Below are 20,805 nucleotides of genomic sequence, written 5' to 3'. Positions count from 1 at the left end.
GTGATTTTAATTTAATTTTTTTCGTTTTTCCATTTTATATCGTCATTATTATTTCTTTAAAAAAAACCAACACAACCAACCATTCATTCATTCATTCATTCATTCATTATTTATTCTCGACATATAGTAAGCGAAATTTTTTATTCGTTAGAAAAATTTTGTGGTTCTGAAAAGAACCGTTTTTTTTTTTTCTCCGATCTCGTTTGTTGTCGTGGCGTATATACGGAAAAGTCAAAGAATCAAAATCACCGACGATTAAATTTCTTGCTATTGCAAAAAATTAACCGCCGAAACCGTAGAGGGTGCGTCCTTGACGTTTCAAAGCGTAGACGACGTCCATGGCGGTGACGGTCTTACGTTTGGCGTGTTCGGTGTAGGTGACGGCGTCACGGATCACGTTCTCGAGGAACACCTTGAGGACGCCTCTGGTTTCTTCGTAGATCAACCCGGAGATACGTTTCACACCGCCGCGACGGGCCAATCTTCTGATGGCCGGTTTCGTTATGCCCTGGATGTTGTCGCGCAGGACTTTGCGATGACGTTTCGCGCCACCTTTTCCCAAGCCTTTGCCTCCTTTTCCTCTACCGGTCATCTTGGAATATCTTCGAAGAAGCTTGCGAGAGACGTGGATTCAGAACGGTGTTCGAAAGGGAACTGCGAAAATTACGAAATTCGGCGTCGTTTTATAACGTTCCCGAGCTACGCCCATTTCTGGTCCCGCTCGACCAATAGACACGCGCAGAGAGCGACTTTGTAGCGGTGAACGTTATATAAGGTTCGCCGCGAGCCTGTCGGCCGTTATTTCCAGTCAACGTGTTCGTAACGTCCGTCTGCTGCGTGTTCGTTCGTCGATCGATTTTAATCTTTCGCTTATTTTTTCGAAATGGCAAGAACAAAACAGACCGCTCGTAAATCTACGGGAGGAAAAGCCCCCAGAAAACAGCTCGCCACTAAGGCCGCGAGAAAAAGCGCACCGGCGACCGGCGGCGTCAAGAAACCCCATCGTTACAGGCCCGGAACCGTCGCTCTCCGAGAGATCCGTCGTTATCAGAAGAGCACCGAACTTTTGATCCGCAAACTGCCCTTCCAACGTCTCGTCAGGGAGATCGCCCAGGACTTCAAGACCGACTTGCGTTTCCAGAGTTCCGCCGTGATGGCTCTCCAGGAAGCTAGCGAAGCTTACCTCGTCGGTCTCTTCGAAGATACCAACTTGTGCGCCATCCACGCCAAACGCGTCACCATCATGCCCAAAGACATCCAGCTGGCGAGACGCATTCGCGGAGAAAGAGCTTAAAAAAAAAAAATCGACCGACCATCAATCACACCGTCATCTCTCAACTGTCAGTTCTCTTTTCGAAAGAGACAAAAAAATCGGTTCTTTTCAGAACCTCAATATTTTTCCTAACGAATAAAAAATTAAGCAACTTTTTCGAGAATCGAATCGTTCGAAAACTTAAATAAAAGATAAAAAATTAAAATTAAGGCATGCAAATTCATTCATTCATTCATTCAAATCAATCGTATCGATCAATCAATCATTTATTTCATTCATTCATTATTCGAATATGGGTTGAGCGAAAATTTTAATTCGTTTGAAAAAAATTTGTGGCCCTGAAAAGGGCCATTTATGCGTGCCCCTTCGTCGATATGTACGATCGGAGCACCGCCGGGAAACAACAACAACGACGTCGTCGTCATCATCTTCTTCGAACGCTCACTTTTTTCTTTTCGGAGAAGCGGCTTTCTTCGCTTTGGCGGAGACGGCCTTGGTGGACTTGGGTTTCGGAGCTTTCGGTTTCTTCGTGGGTCCGGCCTTGTTAGATCTTTTCGCTTTCGAAGGAGATTTCGCCTTCGACGCCGCTCTGGCGGCAGCGGCGGCGGCGGCCTTCTTCTCTGCGGCGGAGGCGCTGGCAGCGGCGGCGGCGGCCTTCTTCGCTTTGGCCACGGAAGCGGTCTTCTTTTCGGCGGCGGCCTTTTTCGCTTTCGGCGCGGTCTTCTTCGAAACCTTAGAAGCCGCCTTCTCGCCGGCGGCGGCGGCGGCTCCGGCGGAAGCGCGTTTTCCCGCGCCAATCGCGGCTTTCTTCGTCCTGCCGGCGCCGGATTTCCTCTTCCTTTCGGCGGCGGAGGCGGCGGCTTTGGCACCGCCGGCGGTCGTGGAGGCCAACTTGAAAGAACCGGAAGCACCTTTGCCTTTCGTCTGGACGAGGGAACCGGAAGCGACGGCGCCTTTCAGGTATTTCTTGATGAACGGAGCAACTTTTTCGGCGTCGACCTTGTAGTTGGCGGCGACGAATTTTTTGATGGCCTGGAGGGACGATCCGCCGCGTTCTTTCAAACCTTTGATGGCGTTGGTCACCATCTCCGAAGTCGGCGGATGGGAAGGTTTGCTCCTGGGATTCTTCGCTTTCTTTTCCTTCTTGGCGTGAGGCGTTCCGGCGGAGGAGGCGGCGGCCGAAGCTGTCACCGCGGCGGAAGCTGTTTGATTTTCTACGTCTGCCATTTTACCGAACAACTGATTGTTTTTGTTATTAAAAAAAGTCGATGGTTATCGGTCGCACGATCGAATTTGAATAGTGGCGAAAACGACGTCTAAGTGTCCCCGACGTAAACCAAGCGGACTGTAAACTAAACGCGCGACTTTGACGGAATTCGCTCGAAATCGGCGGCCTCGCGCTCGACTTTCGGGTGATGACATCGTTCTCTTTTCGCCGTCACCACCGCCTCCTTGTCGTTAGACGGACGAAACACGGCCTCAGACCTTCCTCGACGTTTATTCGAGTATTTTTCGACGAAGCGGGAATCGGCGAATCGGCAGGGCGTCCGTCCGGACGCTCGCTCGAAGAAGACCTTGTCAAAAGTCGAACAACGTACCGAAGGTGGACGTCGACGCTCCGACGTCCGTCGTCGCCGCCACCGTGACGACGCTTCGACGAGGTGAGCCTCCGTCCATGCTTTCCGGTTTTTTACACCCTCGGGGACGATCGGAAGACGTTTTCTCGTCAAAAAACGCCTCCGAAAGAGGCAAGGTACGGTCAAAATCGTCACCGCTTCGAAGCGACTCTTCCGATTTCGACGATCTCCTGGGGCACGGGGGGCTCCTTCGACGTAGATCGTCGAACGAAAACGACGGAACGGACTTTCGGCCGTCCTCCGGTGGCGGTCTCGTCTCGGTACGAGGATGGGAACATTAAAAATTTCCATGTCGAAGGCGCGACGAGATGATTCGGTCTCGTCGTTTCCTCGTACCTCGAAACGACGAGGAAATTCGGATTTTTTTTATTTTTTTCCGTACGAGATCGATCGACGATCGAAATTGCACGTCTGACGAAAATTTCCTTGCGGATTTTTCCAAAAGTTTCTTCGTTTCGAGTGTCGTTTTCGAGCCGGGACCGAGCGCGGAAACCCGCAGCACCGCACCGACGGCGAACGAAAATTCTTTCTTCGATTCACGTACGATACGTTTTCTGTCTTTCCTGTGGCCGCTTTTCATAGTTTTATTTTCTTTTTTTTTTCCTTCTTCTTTCGAAGATCTGAAAGACTACATTCTATGGAGTTTATTTAATCTATTATTGTTTACAGACGAACGAACTTCGAACTATTTTAACATCTTTCAACTATTATTTTTTAATTCAATTCACTTACACTATTATATTATCAAGACAAGTGTTTTTCAAAGCATTCGAACCATCGAGATACGGCGAATTTATGACGGCGGTTGTTTGTAAAATATTGCAAATGCTGCTTTTTGGGTTATATTTATATATATGTTGTCCGGGACTTGTTTTTTACGTATATTTACGATTACATTCACACACAGGTGGCCAGGTGGCGGTAGTAGGGTAATTAATCCGGCGGACGAAGATGGTTTATGGTTTGTTTTTACCTACGTCCGCCGTGATTGTGCCTTATGTGCCTGGTTCGTCTCTTTGTCGGTCTTGTCGTCCTTTCCCTATCCTGTCGGTGGCATTCGTCTGTTAGTTGTACGTGCGTGATGTGCTTGTTTGTTTGTTTTGTATTTTGTGTTGCAGACCGCTGCGCTGTGCTGCGCTCCTCGATCTTCGATGTTCGTTCGTCGGATCTTGGCACTTTTGCTTCGACGTTTCGACTTCTCGGATCCATTTCTACTCATTTTTTACCCTTATCATCAGGCAACGGCCATACCACGTTGATAGCACCGGTTCTCGTCCGATCACCGAAGTTAAGCAACGTCGGGCGCGGTCAGTACTTGGATGGGTGACCGCTTGGGAACACCGCGTGCCGTTGTCTTCTTCTTTTTGTTAAACTTTAGTTTTTAGTAAAAAAAAACGATGTGTTTATTATAAGTGTGTCATAAGTTAAGCTAGTTTTTAATTTAGAATTTAAGTTAGTCGCTAAGATTTTCCACTCGCGTCCTTCGACTCGAAATTTTCAAACATTCCGCTCCCGCCAGATTTTTTGTTTTTGTTTTGCCCTATCGCGAACACCCCCCTTATTCTTTTTTTTTTTTTTTTTTTTTTTTTTAAGTCCAAAAAAAAATTTACAAGTCCAGATCAGATCGAGGTGTCGCGGAACGACACTCTACTACGTTTAAAATAAATGTATTTATGTCTGTGACGATAAAATAAAATTAAAGCACGACGAGAACTTATAAACGAACGCCGTACATGGACAACGAGATCAGAATCATTCAGGAAGACTCGAAAAGAAACGAATCGACGCTTGATCTTTTAATTTGAAATTTATTCACGCTCGATCGTGAAAATGCAAAAAAACAGCCGTTTTGTTAGGAACATGCGTTATTTATTGTACGCGAGTTCCTCGAACAGACGGCCAGTATAGATTTGCATCAGTTTCGTAATTCTGGTATTAAAATAATAATAAAAAACGCGACCGTTTTCTTCTCGATCTTATGATTTCCTGATAAAATCGATCGTAGAGAGCACAGCGCTTCGTTATGAAGAAATAAATAATATAAATTCCTTCTTGCGGCGGGGGAAAAAAAAAGAAAGAAAAAAAAAAAACAAGTACGTTCCCGTGACCTGACTTATTTACATATCGTATAAAAATCGATCGATAAAAATATATCGCTGTTTTTTAACATAGTTTCATTTCGAAAACCTCTAACCGAAATCGATCGTACGTACGTACGACGCGGACGGAATTTAAACATCGCACACCCCGAAACGAAAAGTATCATTTTATTCGTTCATTTAATAATCGAATAATAATAAAGGGGAAAGAAACATTCTCGAGGTTCGTTAATCTCTTATTTGTAAGGAATGCGATTTGTGGTTCTGAAAAGAACCGATTTGTTTGTTGTTGTTGTTTTTTTTTTTTTTTTTCCGGAAAGATGGACGACGGACGACGACAGAAATGATAACAAAATCATTCTACTTGGAGCTGGTGTACTTGGTGACGGCTTTGGTACCTTCGGAGACGGCGTGCTTGGCCAATTCACCGGGCAAGAGGAGACGTACGGCGGTCTGAATCTCCCTGCTGGTGATGGTCGAACGTTTGTTGTAGTGGGCGAGGCGGGAAGCTTCGGCGGCGATACGTTCGAAGATGTCGTTCACGAAACTGTTCATGATGGACATCGCCTTGCTCGAGATACCGGTGTCGGGATGTACTTGTTTCAACACCTTGTAGATGTAGATAGCGTAGCTCTCCTTCCTCCTGCGCTTCTTCTTCTTGTCGCTCTTCGAAATGTTCTTTTGGGCCTTTCCGGCCTTCTTGGCGGCTTTACCGCTAGTCTTGGGTGGCATCTTCGAATATTCGATAAGAGTTTAACAGAACAGAACGCAACGCTACGCTCGGTTCTCGACGAACGAATAAAAATATCACCCCGCGTGCGACTACTTTTATAACGGACCGTCTACCGACTCAGGCCACGCCCATTCGTCCTAGCCTTCCTATGCGCCGAACTGAACCGACCGCACGGAGGGTATAAAGCCTAAGCCGCGACCGCCGGTCCGATACATAACCGAATAACGCAGCAGTCGATTACGTGTCTCGTCGTCGCCGCTCGTCGCTCGCTCTTCTTGTTTATATTTCGTTTTTCGCAAGAAAATTAAAGAAAATGTCAGGACGTGGAAAGGGAGGAAAAGTCAAGGGAAAGGCGAAGTCCCGTTCGAGCCGTGCCGGTCTTCAGTTCCCCGTCGGCAGGATCCATCGTCTCCTCCGTAAAGGAAACTACGCCGAACGCGTCGGTGCCGGAGCTCCCGTCTACCTCGCCGCCGTCATGGAATATCTGGCCGCCGAAGTTCTCGAGTTGGCAGGAAACGCCGCCAGAGACAACAAGAAGACCAGGATCATTCCCAGACATTTGCAGTTGGCGATCAGGAACGACGAAGAGTTGAACAAGCTCCTTTCCGGAGTGACGATCGCCCAAGGCGGCGTTCTGCCCAACATCCAGGCGGTTCTCTTGCCCAAGAAGACCGAAAAGAAGCCTTAAACTCTTTTCATTTTTTTTAAAGAAACGGACCGGACGGACGACCGCTTTACCGAGAAAAAAAAAGAAAAACAACAACCCACATCATCGGCCCTTCTCAGGGCCACTAATTTTTTTCAAACGATTAAATGCTCGCAAACTTATCTTAATGGAAAACAAACAAAAAAAAATAATAGAAAGAAAGAAAAGTACTTTATATGACACGATATCGTTTTTCGATTCGAAAACGTTAATTTTTTTCTTATTGTTCGTTCATTTTTAAGCTTTCTCTCTGTCACTTCTCGTGAATTTTACTGCAAACGTTTAAAAATACGTGATTTTAATTTAATTTTTTTCGTTTTTCCATTTTATATCGTCATTATTATTTCTTTAAAAAAAACCAACACAACCAACCATTCATTCATTCATTCATTCATTCATTATTTATTCTCGACATATAGTAAGCGAAATTTTTTATTCGTTAGAAAAATTTTGTGGTTCTGAAAAGAACCGTTTTTTTTTTTTCTCCGATCTCGTTTGTTGTCGTGGCGTATATACGGAAAAGTCAAAGAATCAAAATCACCGACGATTAAATTTCTTGCTATTGCAAAAAATTAACCGCCGAAACCGTAGAGGGTGCGTCCTTGACGTTTCAAAGCGTAGACGACGTCCATGGCGGTGACGGTCTTACGTTTGGCGTGTTCGGTGTAGGTGACGGCGTCACGGATCACGTTCTCGAGGAACACCTTGAGGACGCCTCTGGTTTCTTCGTAGATCAACCCGGAGATACGTTTCACACCGCCGCGACGGGCCAATCTTCTGATGGCCGGTTTCGTTATGCCCTGGATGTTGTCGCGCAGGACTTTGCGATGACGTTTCGCGCCACCTTTTCCCAAGCCTTTGCCTCCTTTTCCTCTACCGGTCATCTTGGAATATCTTCGAAGAAGCTTGCGAGAGACGTGGATTCAGAACGGTGTTCGAAAGGGAACTGCGAAAATTACGAAATTCGGCGTCGTTTTATAACGTTCCCGAGCTACGCCCATTTCTGGTCCCGCTCGACCAATAGACACGCGCAGAGAGCGACTTTGTAGCGGTGAACGTTATATAAGGTTCGCCGCGAGCCTGTCGGCCGTTATTTCCAGTCAACGTGTTCGTAACGTCCGTCTGCTGCGTGTTCGTTCGTCGATCGATTTTAATCTTTCGCTTATTTTTTCGAAATGGCAAGAACAAAACAGACCGCTCGTAAATCTACGGGAGGAAAAGCCCCCAGAAAACAGCTCGCCACTAAGGCCGCGAGAAAAAGCGCACCGGCGACCGGCGGCGTCAAGAAACCCCATCGTTACAGGCCCGGAACCGTCGCTCTCCGAGAGATCCGTCGTTATCAGAAGAGCACCGAACTTTTGATCCGCAAACTGCCCTTCCAACGTCTCGTCAGGGAGATCGCCCAGGACTTCAAGACCGACTTGCGTTTCCAGAGTTCCGCCGTGATGGCTCTCCAGGAAGCTAGCGAAGCTTACCTCGTCGGTCTCTTCGAAGATACCAACTTGTGCGCCATCCACGCCAAACGCGTCACCATCATGCCCAAAGACATCCAGCTGGCGAGACGCATTCGCGGAGAAAGAGCTTAAAAAAAAAAAATCGACCGACCATCAATCACACCGTCATCTCTCAACTGTCAGTTCTCTTTTCGAAAGAGACAAAAAAATCGGTTCTTTTCAGAACCTCAATATTTTTCCTAACGAATAAAAAATTAAGCAACTTTTTCGAGAATCGAATCGTTCGAAAACTTAAATAAAAGATAAAAAATTAAAATTAAGGCATGCAAATTCATTCATTCATTCATTCAAATCAATCGTATCGATCAATCAATCATTTATTTCATTCATTCATTATTCGAATATGGGTTGAGCGAAAATTTTAATTCGTTTGAAAAAAATTTGTGGCCCTGAAAAGGGCCATTTATGCGTGCCCCTTCGTCGATATGTACGATCGGAGCACCGCCGGGAAACAACAACAACGACGTCGTCGTCATCATCTTCTTCGAACGCTCACTTTTTTCTTTTCGGAGAAGCGGCTTTCTTCGCTTTGGCGGAGACGGCCTTGGTGGACTTGGGTTTCGGAGCTTTCGGTTTCTTCGTGGGTCCGGCCTTGTTAGATCTTTTCGCTTTCGAAGGAGATTTCGCCTTCGACGCCGCTCTGGCGGCAGCGGCGGCGGCGGCCTTCTTCTCTGCGGCGGAGGCGCTGGCAGCGGCGGCGGCGGCCTTCTTCGCTTTGGCCACGGAAGCGGTCTTCTTTTCGGCGGCGGCCTTTTTCGCTTTCGGCGCGGTCTTCTTCGAAACCTTAGAAGCCGCCTTCTCGCCGGCGGCGGCGGCGGCTCCGGCGGAAGCGCGTTTTCCCGCGCCAATCGCGGCTTTCTTCGTCCTGCCGGCGCCGGATTTCCTCTTCCTTTCGGCGGCGGAGGCGGCGGCTTTGGCACCGCCGGCGGTCGTGGAGGCCAACTTGAAAGAACCGGAAGCACCTTTGCCTTTCGTCTGGACGAGGGAACCGGAAGCGACGGCGCCTTTCAGGTATTTCTTGATGAACGGAGCAACTTTTTCGGCGTCGACCTTGTAGTTGGCGGCGACGAATTTTTTGATGGCCTGGAGGGACGATCCGCCGCGTTCTTTCAAACCTTTGATGGCGTTGGTCACCATCTCCGAAGTCGGCGGATGGGAAGGTTTGCTCCTGGGATTCTTCGCTTTCTTTTCCTTCTTGGCGTGAGGCGTTCCGGCGGAGGAGGCGGCGGCCGAAGCTGTCACCGCGGCGGAAGCTGTTTGATTTTCTACGTCTGCCATTTTACCGAACAACTGATTGTTTTTGTTATTAAAAAAAGTCGATGGTTATCGGTCGCACGATCGAATTTGAATAGTGGCGAAAACGACGTCTAAGTGTCCCCGACGTAAACCAAGCGGACTGTAAACTAAACGCGCGACTTTGACGGAATTCGCTCGAAATCGGCGGCCTCGCGCTCGACTTTCGGGTGATGACATCGTTCTCTTTTCGCCGTCACCACCGCCTCCTTGTCGTTAGACGGACGAAACACGGCCTCAGACCTTCCTCGACGTTTATTCGAGTATTTTTCGACGAAGCGGGAATCGGCGAATCGGCAGGGCGTCCGTCCGGACGCTCGCTCGAAGAAGACCTTGTCAAAAGTCGAACAACGTACCGAAGGTGGACGTCGACGCTCCGACGTCCGTCGTCGCCGCCACCGTGACGACGCTTCGACGAGGTGAGCCTCCGTCCATGCTTTCCGGTTTTTTACACCCTCGGGGACGATCGGAAGACGTTTTCTCGTCAAAAAACGCCTCCGAAAGAGGCAAGGTACGGTCAAAATCGTCACCGCTTCGAAGCGACTCTTCCGATTTCGACGATCTCCTGGGGCACGGGGGGCTCCTTCGACGTAGATCGTCGAACGAAAACGACGGAACGGACTTTCGGCCGTCCTCCGGTGGCGGTCTCGTCTCGGTACGAGGATGGGAACATTAAAAATTTCCATGTCGAAGGCGCGACGAGATGATTCGGTCTCGTCGTTTCCTCGTACCTCGAAACGACGAGGAAATTCGGATTTTTTTTATTTTTTTCCGTACGAGATCGATCGACGATCGAAATTGCACGTCTGACGAAAATTTCCTTGCGGATTTTTCCAAAAGTTTCTTCGTTTCGAGTGTCGTTTTCGAGCCGGGACCGAGCGCGGAAACCCGCAGCACCGCACCGACGGCGAACGAAAATTCTTTCTTCGATTCACGTACGATACGTTTTCTGTCTTTCCTGTGGCCGCTTTTCATAGTTTTATTTTCTTTTTTTTTTCCTTCTTCTTTCGAAGATCTGAAAGACTACATTCTATGGAGTTTATTTAATCTATTATTGTTTACAGACGAACGAACTTCGAACTATTTTAACATCTTTCAACTATTATTTTTTAATTCAATTCACTTACACTATTATATTATCAAGACAAGTGTTTTTCAAAGCATTCGAACCATCGAGATACGGCGAATTTATGACGGCGGTTGTTTGTAAAATATTGCAAATGCTGCTTTTTGGGTTATATTTATATATATGTTGTCCGGGACTTGTTTTTTACGTATATTTACGATTACATTCACACACAGGTGGCCAGGTGGCGGTAGTAGGGTAATTAATCCGGCGGACGAAGATGGTTTATGGTTTGTTTTTACCTACGTCCGCCGTGATTGTGCCTTATGTGCCTGGTTCGTCTCTTTGTCGGTCTTGTCGTCCTTTCCCTATCCTGTCGGTGGCATTCGTCTGTTAGTTGTACGTGCGTGATGTGCTTGTTTGTTTGTTTTGTATTTTGTGTTGCAGACCGCTGCGCTGTGCTGCGCTCCTCGATCTTCGATGTTCGTTCGTCGGATCTTGGCACTTTTGCTTCGACGTTTCGACTTCTCGGATCCATTTCTACTCATTTTTTACCCTTATCATCAGGCAACGGCCATACCACGTTGATAGCACCGGTTCTCGTCCGATCACCGAAGTTAAGCAACGTCGGGCGCGGTCAGTACTTGGATGGGTGACCGCTTGGGAACACCGCGTGCCGTTGTCTTCTTCTTTTTGTTAAACTTTAGTTTTTAGTAAAAAAAAACGATGTGTTTATTATAAGTGTGTCATAAGTTAAGCTAGTTTTTAATTTAGAATTTAAGTTAGTCGCTAAGATTTTCCACTCGCGTCCTTCGACTCGAAATTTTCAAACATTCCGCTCCCGCCAGATTTTTTGTTTTTGTTTTGCCCTATCGCGAACACCCCCCTTATTCTTTTTTTTTTTTTTTTTTTTTTTTTTAAGTCCAAAAAAAAATTTACAAGTCCAGATCAGATCGAGGTGTCGCGGAACGACACTCTACTACGTTTAAAATAAATGTATTTATGTCTGTGACGATAAAATAAAATTAAAGCACGACGAGAACTTATAAACGAACGCCGTACATGGACAACGAGATCAGAATCATTCAGGAAGACTCGAAAAGAAACGAATCGACGCTTGATCTTTTAATTTGAAATTTATTCACGCTCGATCGTGAAAATGCAAAAAAACAGCCGTTTTGTTAGGAACATGCGTTATTTATTGTACGCGAGTTCCTCGAACAGACGGCCAGTATAGATTTGCATCAGTTTCGTAATTCTGGTATTAAAATAATAATAAAAAACGCGACCGTTTTCTTCTCGATCTTATGATTTCCTGATAAAATCGATCGTAGAGAGCACAGCGCTTCGTTATGAAGAAATAAATAATATAAATTCCTTCTTGCGGCGGGGGAAAAAAAAAGAAAGAAAAAAAAAAAACAAGTACGTTCCCGTGACCTGACTTATTTACATATCGTATAAAAATCGATCGATAAAAATATATCGCTGTTTTTTAACATAGTTTCATTTCGAAAACCTCTAACCGAAATCGATCGTACGTACGTACGACGCGGACGGAATTTAAACATCGCACACCCCGAAACGAAAAGTATCATTTTATTCGTTCATTTAATAATCGAATAATAATAAAGGGGAAAGAAACATTCTCGAGGTTCGTTAATCTCTTATTTGTAAGGAATGCGATTTGTGGTTCTGAAAAGAACCGATTTGTTTGTTGTTGTTGTTTTTTTTTTTTTTTTTCCGGAAAGATGGACGACGGACGACGACAGAAATGATAACAAAATCATTCTACTTGGAGCTGGTGTACTTGGTGACGGCTTTGGTACCTTCGGAGACGGCGTGCTTGGCCAATTCACCGGGCAAGAGGAGACGTACGGCGGTCTGAATCTCCCTGCTGGTGATGGTCGAACGTTTGTTGTAGTGGGCGAGGCGGGAAGCTTCGGCGGCGATACGTTCGAAGATGTCGTTCACGAAACTGTTCATGATGGACATCGCCTTGCTCGAGATACCGGTGTCGGGATGTACTTGTTTCAACACCTTGTAGATGTAGATAGCGTAGCTCTCCTTCCTCCTGCGCTTCTTCTTCTTGTCGCTCTTCGAAATGTTCTTTTGGGCCTTTCCGGCCTTCTTGGCGGCTTTACCGCTAGTCTTGGGTGGCATCTTCGAATATTCGATAAGAGTTTAACAGAACAGAACGCAACGCTACGCTCGGTTCTCGACGAACGAATAAAAATATCACCCCGCGTGCGACTACTTTTATAACGGACCGTCTACCGACTCAGGCCACGCCCATTCGTCCTAGCCTTCCTATGCGCCGAACTGAACCGACCGCACGGAGGGTATAAAGCCTAAGCCGCGACCGCCGGTCCGATACATAACCGAATAACGCAGCAGTCGATTACGTGTCTCGTCGTCGCCGCTCGTCGCTCGCTCTTCTTGTTTATATTTCGTTTTTCGCAAGAAAATTAAAGAAAATGTCAGGACGTGGAAAGGGAGGAAAAGTCAAGGGAAAGGCGAAGTCCCGTTCGAGCCGTGCCGGTCTTCAGTTCCCCGTCGGCAGGATCCATCGTCTCCTCCGTAAAGGAAACTACGCCGAACGCGTCGGTGCCGGAGCTCCCGTCTACCTCGCCGCCGTCATGGAATATCTGGCCGCCGAAGTTCTCGAGTTGGCAGGAAACGCCGCCAGAGACAACAAGAAGACCAGGATCATTCCCAGACATTTGCAGTTGGCGATCAGGAACGACGAAGAGTTGAACAAGCTCCTTTCCGGAGTGACGATCGCCCAAGGCGGCGTTCTGCCCAACATCCAGGCGGTTCTCTTGCCCAAGAAGACCGAAAAGAAGCCTTAAACTCTTTTCATTTTTTTTAAAGAAACGGACCGGACGGACGACCGCTTTACCGAGAAAAAAAAAGAAAAACAACAACCCACATCATCGGCCCTTCTCAGGGCCACTAATTTTTTTCAAACGATTAAATGCTCGCAAACTTATCTTAATGGAAAACAAACAAAAAAAAATAATAGAAAGAAAGAAAAGTACTTTATATGACACGATATCGTTTTTCGATTCGAAAACGTTAATTTTTTTCTTATTGTTCGTTCATTTTTAAGCTTTCTCTCTGTCACTTCTCGTGAATTTTACTGCAAACGTTTAAAAATACGTGATTTTAATTTAATTTTTTTCGTTTTTCCATTTTATATCGTCATTATTATTTCTTTAAAAAAAACCAACACAACCAACCATTCATTCATTCATTCATTCATTCATTATTTATTCTCGACATATAGTAAGCGAAATTTTTTATTCGTTAGAAAAATTTTGTGGTTCTGAAAAGAACCGTTTTTTTTTTTTCTCCGATCTCGTTTGTTGTCGTGGCGTATATACGGAAAAGTCAAAGAATCAAAATCACCGACGATTAAATTTCTTGCTATTGCAAAAAATTAACCGCCGAAACCGTAGAGGGTGCGTCCTTGACGTTTCAAAGCGTAGACGACGTCCATGGCGGTGACGGTCTTACGTTTGGCGTGTTCGGTGTAGGTGACGGCGTCACGGATCACGTTCTCGAGGAACACCTTGAGGACGCCTCTGGTTTCTTCGTAGATCAACCCGGAGATACGTTTCACACCGCCGCGACGGGCCAATCTTCTGATGGCCGGTTTCGTTATGCCCTGGATGTTGTCGCGCAGGACTTTGCGATGACGTTTCGCGCCACCTTTTCCCAAGCCTTTGCCTCCTTTTCCTCTACCGGTCATCTTGGAATATCTTCGAAGAAGCTTGCGAGAGACGTGGATTCAGAACGGTGTTCGAAAGGGAACTGCGAAAATTACGAAATTCGGCGTCGTTTTATAACGTTCCCGAGCTACGCCCATTTCTGGTCCCGCTCGACCAATAGACACGCGCAGAGAGCGACTTTGTAGCGGTGAACGTTATATAAGGTTCGCCGCGAGCCTGTCGGCCGTTATTTCCAGTCAACGTGTTCGTAACGTCCGTCTGCTGCGTGTTCGTTCGTCGATCGATTTTAATCTTTCGCTTATTTTTTCGAAATGGCAAGAACAAAACAGACCGCTCGTAAATCTACGGGAGGAAAAGCCCCCAGAAAACAGCTCGCCACTAAGGCCGCGAGAAAAAGCGCACCGGCGACCGGCGGCGTCAAGAAACCCCATCGTTACAGGCCCGGAACCGTCGCTCTCCGAGAGATCCGTCGTTATCAGAAGAGCACCGAACTTTTGATCCGCAAACTGCCCTTCCAACGTCTCGTCAGGGAGATCGCCCAGGACTTCAAGACCGACTTGCGTTTCCAGAGTTCCGCCGTGATGGCTCTCCAGGAAGCTAGCGAAGCTTACCTCGTCGGTCTCTTCGAAGATACCAACTTGTGCGCCATCCACGCCAAACGCGTCACCATCATGCCCAAAGACATCCAGCTGGCGAGACGCATTCGCGGAGAAAGAGCTTAAAAAAAAAAAATCGACCGACCATCAATCACACCGTCATCTCTCAACTGTCAGTTCTCTTTTCGAAAGAGACAAAAAAATCGGTTCTTTTCAGAACCTCAATATTTTTCCTAACGAATAAAAAATTAAGCAACTTTTTCGAGAATCGAATCGTTCGAAAACTTAAATAAAAGATAAAAAATTAAAATTAAGGCATGCAAATTCATTCATTCATTCATTCAAATCAATCGTATCGATCAATCAATCATTTATTTCATTCATTCATTATTCGAATATGGGTTGAGCGAAAATTTTAATTCGTTTGAAAAAAATTTGTGGCCCTGAAAAGGGCCATTTATGCGTGCCCCTTCGTCGATATGTACGATCGGAGCACCGCCGGGAAACAACAACAACGACGTCGTCGTCATCATCTTCTTCGAACGCTCACTTTTTTCTTTTCGGAGAAGCGGCTTTCTTCGCTTTGGCGGAGACGGCCTTGGTGGACTTGGGTTTCGGAGCTTTCGGTTTCTTCGTGGGTCCGGCCTTGTTAGATCTTTTCGCTTTCGAAGGAGATTTCGCCTTCGACGCCGCTCTGGCGGCAGCGGCGGCGGCGGCCTTCTTCTCTGCGGCGGAGGCGCTGGCAGCGGCGGCGGCGGCCTTCTTCGCTTTGGCCACGGAAGCGGTCTTCTTTTCGGCGGCGGCCTTTTTCGCTTTCGGCGCGGTCTTCTTCGAAACCTTAGAAGCCGCCTTCTCGCCGGCGGCGGCGGCGGCTCCGGCGGAAGCGCGTTTTCCCGCGCCAATCGCGGCTTTCTTCGTCCTGCCGGCGCCGGATTTCCTCTTCCTTTCGGCGGCGGAGGCGGCGGCTTTGGCACCGCCGGCGGTCGTGGAGGCCAACTTGAAAGAACCGGAAGCACCTTTGCCTTTCGTCTGGACGAGGGAACCGGAAGCGACGGCGCCTTTCAGGTATTTCTTGATGAACGGAGCAACTTTTTCGGCGTCGACCTTGTAGTTGGCGGCGACGAATTTTTTGATGGCCTGGAGGGACGATCCGCCGCGTTCTTTCAAACCTTTGATGGCGTTGGTCACCATCTCCGAAGTCGGCGGATGGGAAGGTTTGCTCCTGGGATTCTTCGCTTTCTTTTCCTTCTTGGCGTGAGGCGTTCCGGCGGAGGAGGCGGCGGCCGAAGCTGTCACCGCGGCGGAAGCTGTTTGATTTTCTACGTCTGCCATTTTACCGAACAACTGATTGTTTTTGTTATTAAAAAAAGTCGATGGTTATCGGTCGCACGATCGAATTTGAATAGTGGCGAAAACGACGTCTAAGTGTCCCCGACGTAAACCAAGCGGACTGTAAACTAAACGCGCGACTTTGACGGAATTCGCTCGAAATCGGCGGCCTCGCGCTCGACTTTCGGGTGATGACATCGTTCTCTTTTCGCCGTCACCACCGCCTCCTTGTCGTTAGACGGACGAAACACGGCCTCAGACCTTCCTCGACGTTTATTCGAGTATTTTTCGACGAAGCGGGAATCGGCGAATCGGCAGGGCGTCCGTCCGGACGCTCGCTCGAAGAAGACCTTGTCAAAAGTCGAACAACGTACCGAAGGTGGACGTCGACGCTCCGACGTCCGTCGTCGCCGCCACCGTGACGACGCTTCGACGAGGTGAGCCTCCGTCCATGCTTTCCGGTTTTTTACACCCTCGGGGACGATCGGAAGACGTTTTCTCGTCAAAAAACGCCTCCGAAAGAGGCAAGGTACGGTCAAAATCGTCACCGCTTCGAAGCGACTCTTCCGATTTCGACGATCTCCTGGGGCACGGGGGGCTCCTTCGACGTAGATCGTCGAACGAAAACGACGGAACGGACTTTCGGCCGTCCTCCGGTGGCGGTCTCGTCTCGGTACGAGGATGGGAACATTAAAAATTTCCATGTCGAAGGCGCGACGAGATGATTCGGTCTCGTCGTTTCCTCGTACCTCGAAACGACGAGGAAATTCGGATTTTTTTTATTTTTTTCCGTACGAGATCGATCGACGATCGAAATTGCACGTCTGACGAAAATTTCCTTGCGGATTTTTCCAAAAGTTTCTTCGTTTCGAGTGTCGTTTTCGAGCCGGGACCGAGCGCGGAAACCCGCAGCACCGCACCGACGGCGAACGAAAATTCTTTCTTCGATTCACGTACGATACGTTTTCTGTCTTTCCTGTGGCCGCTTTTCATAGTTTTATTTTCTTTTTTTTTTCCTTCTTCTTTCGAAGATCTGAAAGACTACATTCTATGGAGTTTATTTAATCTATTATTGTTTACAGACGAACGAACTTCGAACTATTTTAACATCTTTCAACTATTATTTTTTAATTCAATTCACTTACACTATTATATTATCAAGACAAGTGTTTTTCAAAGCATTCGAACCATCGAGATACGGCGAATTTATGACGGCGGTTGTTTGTAAAATATTGCAAATGCTGCTTTTTGGGTTATATTTATATATATGTTGTCCGGGACTTGTTTTTTACGTATATTTACGATTACATTCACACACAGGTGGCCAGGTGGCGGTAGTAGGGTAATTAATCCGGCGGACGAAGATGGTTTATGGTTTGTTTTTACCTACGTCCGCCGTGATTGTGCCTTATGTGCCTGGTTCGTCTCTTTGTCGGTCTTGTCGTCCTTTCCCTATCCTGTCGGTGGCATTCGTCTGTTAGTTGTACGTGCGTGATGTGCTTGTTTGTTTGTTTTGTATTTTGTGTTGCAGACCGCTGCGCTGTGCTGCGCTCCTCGATCTTCGATGTTCGTTCGTCGGATCTTGGCACTTTTGCTTCGACGTTTCGACTTCTCGGATCCATTTCTACTCATTTTTTACCCTTATCATCAGGCAACGGCCATACCACGTTGATAGCACCGGTTCTCGTCCAGTCTCGCTCGAGCAGTCGAGCAAGTCAGACGTGTCCGTGCTGCAGCAGAGTGAGTCATTCCATTGCGCCAGCCAAGCGACTGCGGTCGCAACCGCAAACCGCTGAGATGTCTGCTTCAGACAACTCAGATAGCGAAGGGTACACCACCCCTAGCCATAAATCCCGATCACCAAGAAGAAAAAGGAAGCAAAAGCGACCACTACAACTTCAAAACAGATTCGCAGTTCTCTCCGAAGAAAGCAACGACATGGAGTATGATGCCGTAGAAGAAACCCAGGAAGTAGAAAAGAAAGAAAAAAAGCCACCCCCAATAGTTATACATGGGCGCGAGCAAACACATCAAACCATCGCAGAAATATGTGAGAAATATGCACCCAGCGAATACGAACTGAAATACACCCGTCAACGGATCATCATCGCCGCCGGCAAGATAGAGCAGTACAAAAAGATAAGAGCAGAACTCGATCAGCGGACAATTCCATATCATACGTACACACCGAAACAGGAAAAAACGAAATCATATGTGGTGAGTGGCCTTGATAACGACCCCCCGCCAGAAGCTGTACTAGAAGCGATAAAAAATTGCGGAATCGCAATTAATAACGTCACAAAAATGAAAAATACCAAGAGGCCGTACTACATAGTCACCACAGCGAACACCAGCACGCTAAAAGATCTGCAAAACAAAGCAAGAACAATCCTCCGAATTAGAGTGAATTGGTCACCGTATGTCAATAAAAATCAAGTAAGCCAGTGCAAGAGATGCCAAAGCTGGGGTCACATTACGAAAAATTGCTCCCTGCCCCCTCGCTGCGTCAGATGCGTGGGAAACAGCCATTGGACCAGAGACTGCCCATATAAGGACCTGAAAGACAAGCATCCGGCCAGGTGTGTCAACTGCGAGGGAGAGCACGCTGCCTGCGAACGAGAATGCCCGGTCTACCAGAGCAGGATAAAATACATAGCCGAACAAAGAAAACAGAGACAAGAAACAATCGTAGCTGCAGCGCGAAAACCGGCTTGGGTTCCAGCACCGCCGCCAACTCGCAACGTCTGGCAACAAAAACCGCCAGCTGTACCAACGCGAAGAGTGGAAAATCCAGAGCTACGACAAGGTAGGGACGCTCCCAGTAGTGAATCAAACGTGCAGCCAGAGCAATCAAAAAATCCGCTAATAAATAACTCAAATGATAACGAAACAAATAGCTTTATGCAATTGAATGCGGAGCTAAAAAAGCTCTCGGAAACAATCAATATTACAAATATGATCCGGGCCGTGCGGGATCTCACAAATAAACTGAGCTCCTGCACGACCGGACGAGACAAATTCTTAGTAACCTTAGAGTTTTTAACAAACAACCTGGCTGATTATGGCTTCTAAAACTCTAATCATAGCACAGTATAACGCAAATGGCATCCTAACTAAAGCAGCAGAGCTAATGGCATTTATGTCCACACATGACGTGGGCATAATGGCCATTACCGAAACCCATCTCAAAAGTAGTCACAAATTTAGAATTAAAAACTACACCGTTTACCGGCAAGACAGATCAAACAACACAGCATGGGGCGGAGTGGCTCTTCTAGTTAGAAGTGACATTCCGCACAAAGACATTAAAATCACACTGAATAGCGCAATAGAAACGACTGCAATCCAACTCATAGACAATACAACGGTAGCGGTGGCGTATAACAAACCAACTAACAAGCTAAAAAACACAGACTTAGACACATTATCCGGACTCTCACACAAATTAATAATAGTTGGTGACCTCAACTCGCGACACACGAGTTGGGGTTGCCATATTAATAATCACAACGGGTACAAATTATTAGACTACCTTAACAACAGTACGTTAATTCTCCACCCAACAACCGAACCCACCCATTATCCTGCAAATGGCGGCACCCCAACGCCGATAGACCACACAATTACCAAAAATATAAACGTAACAGCGCCACGGGTGGTCAACGCAATGAACTCGGATCACAGACCTGTCATAATTGCAATCCCAAACCAATTTTTCGAACAACGCACAATCAAAATTGAATCATACAAAAATGCCAATTGGAAAAAATTTCGGCAACACCTAGATCAAAATTTAAAACTAAATAATAAAATATACAATGCAGACATATTAGAAAAAGAGGTAGGTAAATTCATAAGTACTTTACAAGTAGCAAAAAGTTTAGTAGCAACGACAAAAAATATAAATCCATACAAAGATCAACTTCCGGACTCGATAAAAACCCAAATTACAAACCGAAATAAAACCAGAAAAGTTTATCAACAAACAAGAGACCCGCAATATTTAGAAATCGTCAAAAAAATGAATAATGAGATAAAAGAAGCAATCAAGCAATATCGTAATGATAAATGGTCGACAAAGCTCGCCAAACTAAATCCAGCCGATAACTCATTGTGGAAGCTGACAAAGGCATTAAAAAAGAAATACGACCCAATCGCGACACTCCAACACAACAATCGTTCGGAGCTAACTGACCTTGCGAAGGCCGAAGCGCTCGCCGACTACTATGCTAGCGTACACACTGATGACGCAACCGGAAATACCGCCGAGCAACAACACATCGAGCACGTCGTAAACCAGGTGATACAGATGCATCACCCGGAGGTCGATAAAATCGAAACCGACGTATATGAAATCACAAACTTTATCGCAAAACTACCAAACAACAAGGCCCCGGGTGAGGACGGCATCGATAACAAAATACTTAAGAACCTGTCGAGGCATGCCATGCAGCAACTTACAAACATAATAAATGCAATAATAAAACTAACACATTTCCCCCAACAATTCAAAACAGCTATAGTGATACCAATTCTAAAACCAAATAAAAATAAGCAACTTCCAAGCTCATATCGGCCTATCAGTCTACTAGCAACTATATCAAAATTAACAGAAAAAATTATCCTATCTCGAATCAACAAAGTTATACACCAAAACAAAATTCAGCAACCGGAGCAATTTGGATTCAAAAGCAACCATAACACAGTACAACAACTTGTTCGAATCACAAATGACATAATACATACTTTCAACAAACGAAACAACACAGCCATGGCATGCCTAGACATAGAAAAGGCATTCGATAAGGTGTGGATCAAAGGCCTGCTA

General features: G+C 46.5%; 13 protein-coding genes and 2 non-coding genes across 15 annotated transcripts; 7 read left to right on the top strand and 8 right to left on the bottom strand.

The window, feature by feature from the left end:
* Positions 1 to 46: 46 nt before the first annotated feature.
* Positions 47 to 652, bottom strand: LOC135120223 (histone H4). Its single transcript, XM_064044540.1, has one exon. It carries the CDS (start codon positions 590 to 592, stop codon positions 281 to 283), a length of 312 nt encoding a protein of 103 aa, XP_063900610.1. The 5' UTR covers positions 593 to 652; the 3' UTR covers positions 47 to 280.
* A 231-nt stretch (positions 653 to 883) lies between these two features.
* Positions 884 to 1,445, top strand: LOC135120218 (histone H3). Its single transcript, XM_064044535.1, has one exon. It carries the CDS (start codon positions 884 to 886, stop codon positions 1,292 to 1,294), a length of 411 nt encoding a protein of 136 aa, XP_063900605.1. The 3' UTR covers positions 1,295 to 1,445.
* A 269-nt stretch (positions 1,446 to 1,714) lies between these two features.
* Positions 1,715 to 2,500, bottom strand: LOC135120244 (late histone H1-like). The gene has a single exon (XM_064044560.1). It carries the CDS (start codon positions 2,498 to 2,500, stop codon positions 1,715 to 1,717), a length of 786 nt encoding a protein of 261 aa, XP_063900630.1.
* Positions 2,501 to 4,147: 1,647 nt separating this feature from the next.
* Positions 4,148 to 4,266, top strand: LOC135120253 (5S ribosomal RNA). Its single transcript, XR_010278547.1, has one exon. It is a non-coding gene; the product is annotated as a 5S ribosomal RNA (ribosomal RNA).
* Positions 4,267 to 5,264: 998 nt separating this feature from the next.
* LOC135120238 (histone H2B) lies at positions 5,265 to 5,741 on the bottom strand. The gene has a single exon (XM_064044554.1). The coding sequence runs from the start codon at positions 5,739 to 5,741 to the stop codon at positions 5,370 to 5,372; it is 372 nt and encodes a 123-aa protein (XP_063900624.1). The 3' UTR covers positions 5,265 to 5,369.
* Positions 5,742 to 5,975: 234 nt separating this feature from the next.
* On the top strand, positions 5,976 to 6,601 carry LOC135120203 (histone H2A). The gene has a single exon (XM_064044519.1). The coding sequence runs from the start codon at positions 6,056 to 6,058 to the stop codon at positions 6,428 to 6,430; it is 375 nt and encodes a 124-aa protein (XP_063900589.1). The 5' UTR covers positions 5,976 to 6,055; the 3' UTR covers positions 6,431 to 6,601.
* A 185-nt stretch (positions 6,602 to 6,786) lies between these two features.
* Positions 6,787 to 7,392, bottom strand: LOC135120206 (histone H4). Its single transcript, XM_064044523.1, has one exon. The coding sequence runs from the start codon at positions 7,330 to 7,332 to the stop codon at positions 7,021 to 7,023; it is 312 nt and encodes a 103-aa protein (XP_063900593.1). The 5' UTR covers positions 7,333 to 7,392; the 3' UTR covers positions 6,787 to 7,020.
* Positions 7,393 to 7,623: 231 nt separating this feature from the next.
* On the top strand, positions 7,624 to 8,185 carry LOC135120200 (histone H3). Its single transcript, XM_064044517.1, has one exon. It carries the CDS (start codon positions 7,624 to 7,626, stop codon positions 8,032 to 8,034), a length of 411 nt encoding a protein of 136 aa, XP_063900587.1. The 3' UTR covers positions 8,035 to 8,185.
* Positions 8,186 to 8,454: 269 nt separating this feature from the next.
* LOC135120199 (late histone H1-like) lies at positions 8,455 to 9,240 on the bottom strand. The gene has a single exon (XM_064044516.1). It carries the CDS (start codon positions 9,238 to 9,240, stop codon positions 8,455 to 8,457), a length of 786 nt encoding a protein of 261 aa, XP_063900586.1.
* Positions 9,241 to 10,887: 1,647 nt separating this feature from the next.
* On the top strand, positions 10,888 to 11,006 carry LOC135120252 (5S ribosomal RNA). The gene has a single exon (XR_010278546.1). It is a non-coding gene; the product is annotated as a 5S ribosomal RNA (ribosomal RNA).
* Positions 11,007 to 12,004: 998 nt separating this feature from the next.
* On the bottom strand, positions 12,005 to 12,481 carry LOC135120205 (histone H2B). Its single transcript, XM_064044521.1, has one exon. The coding sequence runs from the start codon at positions 12,479 to 12,481 to the stop codon at positions 12,110 to 12,112; it is 372 nt and encodes a 123-aa protein (XP_063900591.1). The 3' UTR covers positions 12,005 to 12,109.
* Positions 12,482 to 12,715: 234 nt separating this feature from the next.
* On the top strand, positions 12,716 to 13,341 carry LOC135120204 (histone H2A). The gene has a single exon (XM_064044520.1). The coding sequence runs from the start codon at positions 12,796 to 12,798 to the stop codon at positions 13,168 to 13,170; it is 375 nt and encodes a 124-aa protein (XP_063900590.1). The 5' UTR covers positions 12,716 to 12,795; the 3' UTR covers positions 13,171 to 13,341.
* Positions 13,342 to 13,526: 185 nt separating this feature from the next.
* Positions 13,527 to 14,132, bottom strand: LOC135120207 (histone H4). The gene has a single exon (XM_064044524.1). It carries the CDS (start codon positions 14,070 to 14,072, stop codon positions 13,761 to 13,763), a length of 312 nt encoding a protein of 103 aa, XP_063900594.1. The 5' UTR covers positions 14,073 to 14,132; the 3' UTR covers positions 13,527 to 13,760.
* Positions 14,133 to 14,363: 231 nt separating this feature from the next.
* On the top strand, positions 14,364 to 14,925 carry LOC135120201 (histone H3). The gene has a single exon (XM_064044518.1). The coding sequence runs from the start codon at positions 14,364 to 14,366 to the stop codon at positions 14,772 to 14,774; it is 411 nt and encodes a 136-aa protein (XP_063900588.1). The 3' UTR covers positions 14,775 to 14,925.
* A 269-nt stretch (positions 14,926 to 15,194) lies between these two features.
* On the bottom strand, positions 15,195 to 15,980 carry LOC135120245 (late histone H1-like). The gene has a single exon (XM_064044561.1). It carries the CDS (start codon positions 15,978 to 15,980, stop codon positions 15,195 to 15,197), a length of 786 nt encoding a protein of 261 aa, XP_063900631.1.
* Positions 15,981 to 20,805: the final 4,825 nt, after the last annotated feature.

This window comes from Zophobas morio, unplaced genomic scaffold, assembly GCF_036711695.1.
Source record: "Zophobas morio isolate AGI-343-1 ecotype UQ-CSIRO unplaced genomic scaffold, CSIRO_AGI_Zmor_V1 ptg000358l, whole genome shotgun sequence".
Lineage (NCBI taxonomy): Eukaryota > Metazoa > Arthropoda > Insecta > Coleoptera > Tenebrionidae > Zophobas > Zophobas morio.
This window is presented reverse-complemented; position numbering and strand designations above follow the sequence as displayed.